This window comes from Lycorma delicatula, chromosome 8 (assembly GCF_047948215.1).
Source record: "Lycorma delicatula isolate Av1 chromosome 8, ASM4794821v1, whole genome shotgun sequence".
NCBI classification, from domain to species: domain Eukaryota; kingdom Metazoa; phylum Arthropoda; class Insecta; order Hemiptera; family Fulgoridae; genus Lycorma; species Lycorma delicatula.
Window position 1 is genome coordinate 60,956,396 of NC_134462.1, and position 13,795 is coordinate 60,970,190.

At 27.4% G+C, this 13,795-nt stretch overlaps 1 protein-coding gene across 4 annotated transcripts in view; it reads right to left on the minus strand.

Annotated features, from left to right (window-relative positions):
* The window catches only part of Unr (cold shock domain-containing Unr), an 84,007-nt gene that overhangs the window by 23,805 nt on the left and 46,407 nt on the right, over nucleotides 1-13,795 (minus strand). For all 4 annotated transcript variants that reach the window (XM_075373308.1, XM_075373309.1, XM_075373310.1 and 1 more), the window contains 4 exons: nucleotides 10,787-10,994; nucleotides 7,346-7,575; nucleotides 3,320-3,581; nucleotides 732-911 (listed from right to left, as the gene is read on the minus strand). In XM_075373308.1, the coding sequence (XP_075229423.1) occupies nucleotides 732-911; nucleotides 3,320-3,581; nucleotides 7,346-7,575; nucleotides 10,787-10,994 (880 nt within the window). The remainder of the gene's footprint in view (nucleotides 1-731; nucleotides 912-3,319; nucleotides 3,582-7,345; nucleotides 7,576-10,786; nucleotides 10,995-13,795) is intronic.

Sequence of the window (13,795 nt, forward strand, 5' to 3'; positions counted from 1 at the left end):
TGGAATCGACAGGCTTGGTTTTTGCAGGATTAGTAGTAGCTGGAAACTTTGGATGAAAAGGAGATATTAACAAATGATTATAGAATTTTGAACTAGAACTCTTTATAATGTGATATTGGTAGATTATAAGCGATCAGAACAAGAAGTACTCACTGGATTTAACTATGCTGTGTTTAGAATAATATTTGCAATATCTCCTATATAAAATTGCATTTGTGATAATCATTTGGAGATTGAAAGATTTGAAGAGATCAAACTGGTGATTCACCTTCCTTGATGCTGTAAATCAGATTGAACTATAATTTTTCAATTTTATGAAAATAAAAGTTACAAAAACTCTAACTTAAAAAGAACTTCTTAATTGAACAAGAAGTTCTTGAACAAGATCCATGAGTTATAAAGGACAAGTATAGCAAATTAAAATAATTTTATATAAAGTAAATATAGAAAATATATTATGAAAAAAACATTTCTTTTTTAAAATAAATTAATACTATTGAAATATTACGATTATGCTAAGATCTTACCACACTACCTGTGTTAAAATATTTCCTATATATTTAGATATAGTTTTATAATCTCCCACTAAGCTGTCATTCATCATCAAACTTTCAAAAGTCTGCTATTTGGCTATTAACAGTCATTATTCTTTCATTAATATTTTAAAATTTAGAATTAATAAGAAAAGGAGGATTAATTTATAATTAATGAACTAAAATTTACAATATTACCTGGATGTTATTTTTAGTCGGACTACGTTGATTGTAACTAGACAGAGGCGGTGGTTCTTTGGTTACAACACCAACTACATTTCGTTCTTGGATTATTTCAAATAGTACAGTACCTTTAGGCAGATGTTTAATTCTAATAGCACTTTGGCGACCATTGGAATTATATGTTAATGTAGAATCCTTGAAAAAAAAAATCATCCATACAAAATCATACCTTAATAAATAAATAATACTTATCTAGCTACCTACAATTACGCTATATGTGCTTATCACTTCTAATTAGTTATATTTTTTCACAAGTTTATTATTAACCTCAATGTGTACTTAACATATGTGGATAGCACTGCAAGAGTTAAGCCAACAAAATGTTACTATACTTCGTAAAAAACATTCCATTTAAAAAAAATGAACTGTTAGAAAAAAGTCCACAAAGAAAAGAAACTACTATTATCATTTTAAGGCGGTATCATTCATCTAAGGTGATATTTTTTTTTGAACTCAACACTTGCCATACTTTTTTTCTAATTATGCCAGTAGAGCCTATTATAACTTTGACCTTTTACCACAGGCAAATCGTATTCCTTTTTAGAAACAGATTACAACTAGAGCAAAAATTTATACCGATTGAAGGCTCAAAATAAAATTATATATAAATAAAATTTGATTACCTTTATAAGTTAAAAGTTAAATAAACCTTATAATTTTTTCCTTAACATACCTAATACATTTTACAGAAAGAAGGCTTTCTTATGTGAAGAACTATTTAAAGATGATTATTGGAAGGCATGAAAATATAACTCCATACAAAAATTGCCAAACAATGGGAATTTCACAGAAAACACTGAAATATCAATATTTTTATGAGTGACCTGTTTTTCTTAGCCTCTTTAATAATTACTGAACATGAACTTCTGAGCAAGCTTTCAAAGCGAAATCTAGCATTGAATTTAAAGAGTTTTTATAGAAGTAAAAGCTTTTTTAACACGTTCTGGTCTAACAGCAGAATATTTGGTTAACTTATTCCTGCATAAAACAGCTACAAAACAATACAACTGCTTCTTAGTCTGTTTACACATAAATTCTACTGTATTTACTTTAGTATTGTCAATTAGGGTAAATCCATTCCAATAAGGAACAATTTCTCGGCCTCAATTTTTTCTTTGCTTTTATATATAAAAGTATAATTATTTTATATAAAATTTCAATGATGAGTCGATTATCCTTTAAAAATTATACCCTTTTAAAAACTGGATTTTTTTTTTGATTTTTCAGTTGCAATACCTTTGTTGGGGGACCAACAAACATATATATATATATATATATATATATATATTTATGAATTAAGAGATGAAATCACCATTTTTCTAGAAGAGGAAAACAGACTGGAAACCGAGAAGTTTCGAGATGGTTTATTTATGATGGAATTGAGCTACTTGGTAGACATATTTGAGAAATTAAATACTTTGGATATTCAACTCCAAGGGGGAAATACAAATATGTTAGATACAAGTGATAAAGTTAATGCTTTTTGTAGAAAATTGGAATTGTGGAGCAGAAATTTAAAGCAAAAAACCTAGAAATGTTTGCAAATGTGGATGAATGTGTTAAAACTTGGCTGGAGAACAACATGTAAAAGTTGTTTTTGTAACCATTGAAAATCAATTATCCATGCTGGTACAGAATTTTAAAAGTATTTTCTTGCCGACGACAACTTGGTAGCAAGTTACGAATGGGTTAGGGAACCATTTCAACATTCTCCCACAGGGCTCTCAATTGTCGAAGAAGAAATCTTCATAGACTTCATGGCAAGTGGCAAAATCAAATGACAAATTCAGTAATAAATCACTCTTTGAATTTTCGACAGTGGTAGATGAGTTTTCTGCACTGAAAACAAGATTTACTGCAGTGGCTGCTTCGAAGGAAAATATAAATCTCAACTAAATATAGAAAAAGAATTTAAGAGTGTCTATTTCTAATATTAAACCTTCCTTCAAAAAACTTTGCTTTGCAAAACAGGCCCAAGAGAGTCACTAATAATTAAACTTGTTTTTAATTCAGTATTGACAAGTTAATACTTTGTGGAGTACTCATAAAACCCCATTTATAAGTGTATTATATCAGTATAAATGTGTATTTTTATTATTTATTATGTCAGAATGTATTTTGTTTTGCTTTCCTTTCAGTAAATTAATACATTTTTTTAATAATAATTTCTTTTTGATATGCTTGCACCCCCCTTTCCCCCCGCCATTTAGTGTTATCATGCCCCCCTATTGGAGCATGCCCCATATGTTGAGAAAACTGGATTAGTATACTGGGTGAAGAGTTTTAAAATGAAACATTTTACTTGTAATAGAATTTATTAAAATAAAATTTTATCAAATATTATTAACACAAAGATGTAAGCAAAAAACATTAACTTGTATTATAACAAAAAAAAGAAGAAAACCCTTAGTGTCCTTTTTGGGTGCACTTACTAAATAAAGCATATTACATGCATGAGATATTATGACAAGATGAAGCAATAAATGGGTAGAAGAAATCTTATCAATTAACACTTAGTTTTAAATCAACAAAATAATACTAACCTGTACAACAGTAAATTCAACCTCATCGTTAACAGCCAATAAACGATTAACATCAAGAACCTCACTGAAATGAAAATAAATTCTTGGCTCACGTTCTACACATTTTAAAAATCCAAAACCGTCTTTAAGTGTAGCAATAACTCCTTGTTCACGTCTTTCACCTGATACTAGGAATGAATCTGGTAAAAGTGCTATTGAAGAAGCTCTTTTAAGTTGATCTCTCCTATCTGTGGCTATTCGAAACTGTACCCAATCTCCATGCCTAATAGCACAAAAAAAATTCTAAAAATATACAAACAAATGGGCTCATATTTGTAAGAATATAATTTTCTGAAGCTAGATAGAAATTTTAAGATCGGCCTAATAGCTAAATGTCATCTTAGCTAAAAGTTTGGCCTTTTGTCAACCCCTAGACCAGAAACATGGTTCCTGGAAAATCTTAATACCGGAGTTATCCATCTCAACTACAATTAAGCAATAAATGCCCTGCTGGGAACCAGAAGGTGCCAGCTGACAATTCCCTTGGTACTAAATCCAAAGAAGAGGTGATGGATAAAGAAAGGAAAAACATGATAGAGAAAGAGAATGATTCAACCCATAGAGTGATTTCCTCTGGATCTTTTACTATCCTGGTGATGAGTTATGTAATATGTAAAAAGAACGTCTTTTTTCCTCTAAATTATCCAGTTTCCAGACATGATAATTTATGAGCGTGGATCTTTTCTTTGGGGCAATGAATTACAAGATAATGAATGTGTACTTATATAATTAAATTTTTGTGATTAATGAATGCTGTTTGCTGCTATTTCTGTAGATGCCTAAATGGCTTTGAAGAACTTCTTTGTCTAGCTAAACTGGGTTTTCTCACCTTCTTACTTTACTATTATTTTACTTTTTTTATTATTCTTGATCGTCTTACTACCTAACTTCAATGATGAAATTAATTTAATCCATCAGTCAAATAAGTATTAATATATTTAATTTGAAAGCACCATACATTTTTACTTCCTTGTACAAAGTAAAGGAAGTAAGGTAATCACGAAAAGTTTCGGTTTTCAGATTTTAACAGAAATATCTATTTTGACTAGTTTCAGTGTGACATCTGTATGAACATATGTATGTATTTTACATAACTCAAAAATGATTAGCCATAGAATGTTGAAATTTTGTATTTAGGACTGTTTAACATCTAGTTGTGCACCTCCCCTTTTGATTGCAATCGACTGGCCCAATTGTGTATACAGTCAGACCTCTAAATAAAGTGGGGTTTCAATTTTGAAACTTTTGGATTTTTAACTTTTTCTTAAGTGCAGAAATAAGCCCTCATTGAGAGCTTTTCAATGATGTATTAAAAGTGGTACTTATTTTCATTGGTTCCGGAGTTATAGCAAAATAAAATTTTAATTAATGAAGTATTTGGATCTTACATGGGGAAGGCACATTGGTTCGAATCCAACTTTATATACATTTATTCTTTTTAACCTTTTTTTTTTTTTAATCTAAATATATTGATTTATTAATTATTAACTTCTGATAAAAAAATTGTTAATAAATAATAATTTAATAATAACAATACAAAAAGAAATCAAAAGTTATTAGTGAAATAAAATTTTATGTACTTTTCATTTTAATTAAAAAATTTTTACTATCAGAGGTTAATAGTTATTAAATCAATATATTTAAATTTAAAAAAAGAAAATAAATAGTCGGATTCAAACCGATGTGTGCATGGTTACGGATTCGACATGTTCTCACTTACACCATATATCTATTTGAGTGACATGAAACAAAATTAATACATAAACTAATATAAAATGATAAGGACGTTTTTAGGGCCATGTTTCTGTTTAACTGTCCACTTTATTAAAGAATTGGAGGATCGTATCTCACTTTCAAATGAAAGTTTAAATGAAGAGCAGCAAAAAATGTGTATATGTAATTTAATGGGTGTACAGTTCAAGAAAGTCATGTCGTGTCCACATCAGACTTTTTTCTTTTTTTTTACTATATAACTGTTTACTTAATTATTAAACTGCAGTCTGTTGTCTACATCACTGAAATACAAACGGACAACACAGCATAACTATATGTGTTCTTAGAATCGTATGCTAATTATATATTATATCACACTACAATAAAAATATGGCATTTTTAAATTGTCATTGGTTACTAAGTGGCCATTAGACACCGATACAGACATCAACATACAATTTAACAACATGTTCTACAGGAATAAAATTTTATTTAACTGGGATTCAGTTCATGGCATTTTATTCTTGCTTCAAATGCTTCAACTTTCAAAACACCACTCTTTCCTAGGTGATCCAGTTGTTGCGAAATGATTAGTTAGTAAGGGATGCAGTTGCAACCCAAGACTTCATGATACTGCTTTCTTTTTTTTGTACCATGATTTTTTTTATTTATGTGTGTTATTTTAGGAATGTAGAGTAAAAGGTGATTGGTGAAATAAGTATCAACATAATAATGATAAGTAGAAGAAACATTAAAAAAATGAATTGGAAGTTAAAAAAGTAATAAAGCAGATAAAATCAATTCTAAAAATTAACATTTTTTTTAATTTCAATTTTTAAGTCAATGTCAAATTAAAAACTATTAGCAACCTTTTTAATTTATTTGGCACTAACAACAAAAAGTAAAAATTTCAAAAATTCAAAAAACTACAACTATCAGTTTTTAGTCAGTATTATTATTCTTTCAATTTACTTTATAATTTAACACTTTTATTATTATTTTATATTTTGGCAAGAAAATTTCTGACTGTAAGAAAGGTCACTTCCAAGCAGATGTGTTGATAAAAATGAGGAAAAAAGGCTGAGAAGTTGTAAAACAAAAAGTAATTACTAAGCATACAAGCTCTTTGGAATATGGGAATATATATAATGTTTTACAAATACTTTGAACATCATAATAAGATCCGGCTACATAAAATTTCACCCTAATAACTCAACACTAATCAATTGTAATCATAAAAAATGTTTGGTAAAAGTAGAAGTAATAAAAACAATTTTTCTTGAGTTTGTCTTCCACAGAGATATTTTCATAAATTTTAAACAGGAAAAAAATTAGAGCTAAAACAACTTTTAGTTAGACTAATATCTTTGCAGGGAATTAAAAAAAAAAAATCATTATTGATGAGTTAAATATCTTTTGACAAATTATTTTTTTTTGTTTTAAAATTATTATCTTGACTTTTAAGGTAAAAATTACACAAGGAAATATTATAAAATGGAACAGTTTTTTCAATTTTACATTAAAAATAAACCTAAGTTCATAATTTATTTACAGGACTGTTTCAGCCCAATTACCTTTGTAAATTGTATGTTCAATGAATATTTCAGATAATACAAAGTTTATTTTGTAGAAATTATTAACACGATAGCAAAGAATTATTTACATTTTGTGAAAATTTATTAATTACTTTTTTTTTAACAACCAGGTAATCTTAAGAAATTGACATCTTTACTGCTGACACCGATTTCTTGACTCATATTGATTTTTAACTAAACACACATAAAATCTTATTTCTATGATTTAAAAATCTAAGAGCTAGTAAATTTTGAATATTAGTTACTTCCATGACTTCAATTAAGATAACATAAACTATCTGAGAGGTTCATATTACTTTTTTTTACTCAGATTTTTATTTATTTATATTTTTACAACTAGTATTCTTTATTTTATGAGTTTAATATAATTGTTATTATTACAGTTCATAACAAACTAAGTCTTACTACAAAACCTCACTTTACAATGTTTAATTATTTAAGGGAAATAAATTCTAGAACAAAAAAAACCTGTGAAAAAATACACACACATTTATTCTAAAGAGGTTCACATAGCTCTCGAATACAGAGTAATATACCTGTCTTACACAATCTTAAAATGTAAAAAAAAGAGCAAGCAACAACTTGTTACATAAGATTGTTGCAGTTGAACTGTAGATTTAAACATCAACAGAATATAATTATATAACTTGTATGACAAATAATAAAACTTAAACAATACCTTAATGTAAATTCTCCTTTCTGATCTTTATCACCGAATGAAATTTCCACTTCAGAATGGTCTGGCGCTCGATATCTTATCCTACCGGGTAATGGATCGTTTTGATGCCTAACCTGATTACCTCTTTCAACTGGTTTCAACACTTGACCTTTAACGATATCTGGTGCAACATCTTCAAATACAACTGAACCAGGCGATAATCTTGTAATATTGCAGGCCACTTCTTTACCCTAAAATAACAAATGAAGATTTATTCTCATATTATAAAAAAAATTACACATCTATTCAGATGTGTAATTTTCTTATACATCACACACCCTGAATAGGGTGTGTGATGTATAAGAAAATTCACACACCCTATTCAGGGTGTGTGAAAACCATCATGAATGGTTAGTGAAAATATTAATTTTAAAAGATTTAAGTACAACGTAGAAAGATTTATTTTCAGAATTTTTACTGTGGTTCACATTTATTTACAATAAATTATACCCAAATTGGTCATTCCTATCAACTGCAAAATCTACATTAGTAAAATTGGTTCAAAAGCTATAGGCAAACAAGCGTAATAGGTTCACTTGTTTTGATTCCATGTTTTGACAACAAAGAGATGGAGACAATCTACACAATTCATTTTTTCATATTGAAGATTACAGTGCATGATAGTGGGTGTTATGTATGATTATTTCCTACTAAAAGTAGTATATAAAAAAAAACTCATTAATAGATTAACGTTAACCTATAAATAGTTTAAGGGTTATATGTTCACTAAAGTGTAGAGAATGAATTGAATTAAGTTGATAGAAGATTCATTGAAAATTTCTCAATTATATCCACTACATAGCTAAATCATTAACATATCCAACGACAACCACTACTATGAGGAAAAATGAATATATAATATAAAAGAACCTAATGATATCCTGTTACTAATAACAGGGATTGACATCCCTGTTAATTAATAACAGGGAACATTTATAAGCAAATTAACATTTTATGTTAAGAGAGATTGATATTTTCATCACTTTAACTTATAAATACATTTACTTTTAACCATAAAGTACAAGAATTGTAATGAGAACATGAACTTTACAAAGTAACTGTATAAAATACTATGCACTTAAATAAAAATTACTTGCTTTAAACCAATGAAAAGTAATAATAGATGATCTGCTAAAAAAATACAATAATAATATAAAAATATGGACCATATTTAATAATTTGACTTTTAAAAGCTAAGGAAAATGTAAAATAATTGAACAATTAAATTCTATAGTTTATTAATAAAAGAAAAACATGTTTTAAAAATTGCATACCAGCATTTCCTGCTTCTAATGCAATATCTTTTTTCTTTACTCCCATGATTATTATTATAAGAAAGTTAAATTGTACTGTTAAAATATTTTGCCTTAACCATCTCCCTAAACAATAAGCAAACCACTATTTCACAGCGTGAGATTGAATTAACATTCTGAAGCAAAGTCTCGCTTCTTCATACGTTTTTTATAAGAAATTATGAAAAGCACTAAAATTGGGGATATATGTTTACTATCTCAGTACTTTTTGCAAAGTGTATAATAGAGATAATGAAAAAGAGAAATAGTTAATGAATAAGAGAAATAGAGCTAATGTAGTAATTACTGAAAACAATTTATTTTAACAAAATGATAGATAGGGTTGCCTTCATATCACAGGCTGTTACAGTCTGTTTGCCTGCTATACCTAAAATCCTGGCTTCAATTCCCAGCTAGGATCTGGAAAATACATAAAGAGTTAACCTCAACATAATTGCATTAGCTGTTGAAGCAACTAAAAAAGTAGTTTTAATCTTGTTTGTTTTAAAAATTATTTATACTACAAATCAATTTCAGACACCTGGATAGTCACTGATAGAAATAAAAATTATTTAATGTTCATGATATATAGACTTTAAATACTACTGATTATAACTAAAAGATAATCTGTGATTATTTATTAAATAGTTTGTGAATTTTATGATTAAAGAAAATGAATATCCTATAATCATAAATACAATTCTTGTTTATAGAGCAATCATTATTTCACCAACTGTAATTGTAAATAATAACAAACTTAAGTCTCTAATCATAAATAATTTTCATGCGTGAACAAAGTCATTTCAACAAATACAGTTAAATATCACCATTTACATAACACTTACAATAGAACGCTATGTCCTGTGTACATATGTATAATTCATTAAAGAAAAACCTAATAGAGAGCATCTCTGCTAAAATGTATAGCAAACAGAAAGCGATCATACTGTTCAATATAAAGTGAGTTTCCAAACAAATGATGCATTTTGAACCTAATGAAATTATTTTCCAACCTAATTAAAATTTTATTTAGTAGTTTTTGACTACTCTAAAACTACCATGGGGTGATGAATTAACAATTAAAATTTTTCGCATTAATTCACAGATAAGATATAAACTACTAAAATGATTTTTCACAAGAAGTATATCTATAAATTATAATACTTTTACATTTAATTTTTAACAAATACAAATACCTCAAGTAATCATTTTTATCCATGAAAAACAACCTAGTTAAGTTTAACAAGATTATTCTAAGTTTTTAATTTATTTGAGATTCCCAAACAATTTATTTCAGAATATTCTTTGTTCATGAATCACAATGTTTAACAACGAGTTAGGTTTTGATTGATTAAAATGAGTTCATAAAGGTAAAAAACCTTTACATTAAACTTTTACCTAATGCCAATAACTCTTGAAAGAAATATTATGTCAACAAAGTTTAGAAAACGACTACATAGATGCGCAATAGTTATAGTTGGGCAAAGTGTTCCATGACAGGATCTTAGGTATCAAGAAGCCAGTCTCCAATCCAGCAATCTATCCCCATTCTGCATTATCAGCTACACTTTCATTGATTAATAATATATACATATCACTAGGCACAGGAAAGAAAAATAATCACATGATAATTTGCATTTATATAATATCTGTAATTTAACTGTTTACCATTAATTGTATTTCATTTTACATTTTTATTCATAAGGTCAATTTTTTATCTGGTATGTGAATTGTGTTTCAGCATATTTGTAATGTTTATTCATAATAATCTAATAATGGAAATTCAGTAACAGGAATTCTAATAAAGAAGACTTTTGACATATTAATGACACTTGGAAAAAATGTTGAAGATTTTGGAACTAGTGCATGACTGTATATAGAATGAGACTAAACAAATATTTAAATGTATTTCTTCTAATGAAAAATTCTTAACCATCATTGCTTGACCCCAAACTCCACAGAAAAATTTAAGAAACTACTTTTCACCACTTCAAAACCACCCTTCACCACTTAAGTACAAAATTATCATTCTTTACCTATAAATTTTAGACAGGCAGTCACAACAAATTAAACAATCTCTGAATGAATTGACAAAAAAGGAAAAACTCACATTTCTAGTTTGAATTGTAAACTCAACATCATCTCCTAGCTGTAAATCCTCTTTAAGTTTTGCTTCTGAAAAATGAAAGAATATTTCCTTAACAACATCTGCACGTTCTATAAAGCCAAATGATTCTTTCATTGAACAAACTACACCTTGGTATTTTACTGGATGGGCAGGATTCTCAAGTCTTACATGACTGGCACCTAAGTTACCCCTGAAAATAAAATAAAAAAGAATGTAGTACCATAACAACTATAACTCAGGTAAACCATTTTTAAGCACAGATATTGATAATTTCACCAAAAAAATTTTTTTTATAATTTTTACAATTAACTTTAGTACATACATTTCAGCTACACAAAATTCAGAAAAATTAATTTAATATAAATTCATTTTTCTGAATGAATAACCACAACTTAACTGATTATTTCTGTAAAGCAGGTTAACTTTTGTTATTAATTATTATCTACAGTTGCACTTTGTGTAATTAATTAATTAATTAATGCTTAATCATGTATTAAACATACATATATGGCTTTACCACATATTAGGTAAAGAGAAAAACGACCAGTTTTAAAATACTTATAAAGCAAGTTCACAATTAAAAACTGAATCATTAAAATTATAAATTATTTCATTTATTTTTGAAAAGAGCTTAAAATAATTGAACAAAATTATTGGTTTAAGGTTCATGATGCCTTTTTTTAAAAATAAATTTCTATTTTATCAATTTATGTAACAGAAAAATATTTTTAATTATTATAAGCACACTTGAAAATTTCACTTGACAAGAAATAAATGAATAATTATAATTCCATTAAAAAAATTTCTTCTACAGCCTTTTATCCCAATTTTATGAGATTTAGTTTTATTTTTAATGCTGAATGTGTAACTACTAGACAGAATATATGGAAATTTACATCATACAAAAAAGACTATGTCTAAATCTGATTTAAACTTTCCTGATTAAAGAGGGAATTGGAGGTAGACTTATCAAGAAAATGTGATATCATATTAATCATCGATATTACACCAATAAAAAAAAAATTATCTTAACATAATTAAAAATAAAATTTTAATCTCATGATTAACATAAAATGAGAAAACCCATAAAGGAACTAAAAACAAATAAAGAGCTATGCTGCATGGTTATTGAAATAAGTTATGAAACAAGATTAGACTAAAAAAAACCATTAAAAAAAGGTTTAGCAAAAATTTAAAATTGGATATGTAAACTTTTTTATTGATTTTATTAAGCAATCAACAGACACCGAGAAAAACATTTTTATTAGAAACAGGAATTTGAAAAAACCTATTTTATTTTTCTGTGAAAAAAAAAGAAGATTAATGTTATGCTCTCTGGTAAATTTTAAATTTTTTATAGAAGAAAATATCTCTTTGGTGTATGATGGCTTTTTTAAAAATAAATTTCTATCTACTCAACTTATACGTATAAGAAGCATACAATTTATACCTCTTGGTGGGTAGTATGTGTTGAGGTTTCACAAATTTGAATGTTTTTAAGCTAAATTAATATTTTTTACTCATATTCTAAAAACAAATTAACATTTTTTACTCATATTCTTAAAAATATTAATTTTTGTATTATTTTCAAAATACCATTTATTTGTAAATTAATTCATTTTGTTTTAATGCTACTTTACTATTAGTATTAAAATTTACTAATATCAATTTATTAAATTTAATCTTCTAATTTTAAAATCTAGATTTCGGCTTTCAAAAAATTTTTTATACACAGTTTTTGAGAATAACCTTGTTTCATACTTATAATCTGTGCCGATCTCGTGTCGATAGCAGGGTGGTAGCATACCACCCTGCTATCGACCCTGCTGAAAGACTAGATGCTCTAGTCTTTCATCTGGAGATACCAGGATGAATACAGATTTAGGCATGGCATTTTTTCACACTACAAAATTTATTTATCATCCATTGGTAACTGTATGAGGGCATAAACCTGTTGTTACTGTATAATAACTATATGGGAACTTATTTGAAATAAATGTCAATGTAACGTGGAACTATAAGCAAGATTATTATTATTTACCTCCTCAGTCATGGCATGTCTACAGGAGACATAAAACAAAATCGTTTTTAACTTTTAGTAATTTTTTGAATGAGTTGGTTGTACTGGTATATAGTGTCTACAGTTCTCAAGAGATTGCAGCACACATTAGTTATACAAGTGGGTAGAAAAATTCACTTGCTTACAAGCAGTAGTTTTTAAAAGTGGCATGCTGCAGTGGTCAACAAAAGCATATGTATGTGGCTGGTAAGTTGTAAATAAAATAGGTAATTACTTATATTTTCTATTTTTGTTGTGATATTTATTTATTAAAAGAATTAAAGAGTATGATACAATAGTGGGACTTAAATCATGCTATCGTAGATAAGCCAAGTTTTTTGTGTCACCTGTAGGTAACACTGGTTCTAATATTTATTTTAATGTATCCACTAAAACTAACAAAAAATGTTGTTTCTACATAATAAAAATGAAACATTTTTTCATAACAAATTAAATAGAAGTCATAATTAATATTATTCAGTGATTCAGTCAATTTTCTCCATATTTAAAAAAAAAACTACCCAAGCTAGCATGACATGTGTAAATACAAGAGATTAATTTTCAGAAACTTTTCACAAATGTTAATACTCAAAATACAAGTATTATTAACAATGATGATAAAGTTCTAAAATCATAGCAGTAGTACTAATTTGTCTATGAAGTAATTTCACATGAATATTTTTCTAATATTTTTTTTTTTGTTACATATAATACTCATTTGGAGGAGAAATTTATATACTAGGTGCTTGATGGTAACACATCAGATATTGAATTGTCTGATGATGAAGATCATGATCCTAGCTGCTTTGATAAAGAAGAAAGAGGATTTGAAGATGGGAATATTAATACAGACAGCAGTAGTGACAATAAAAAATGTACTACATCCGAAAATGGCTGTCAGTGTATCAGTGACAGCTGAAAGCCCATCAAAA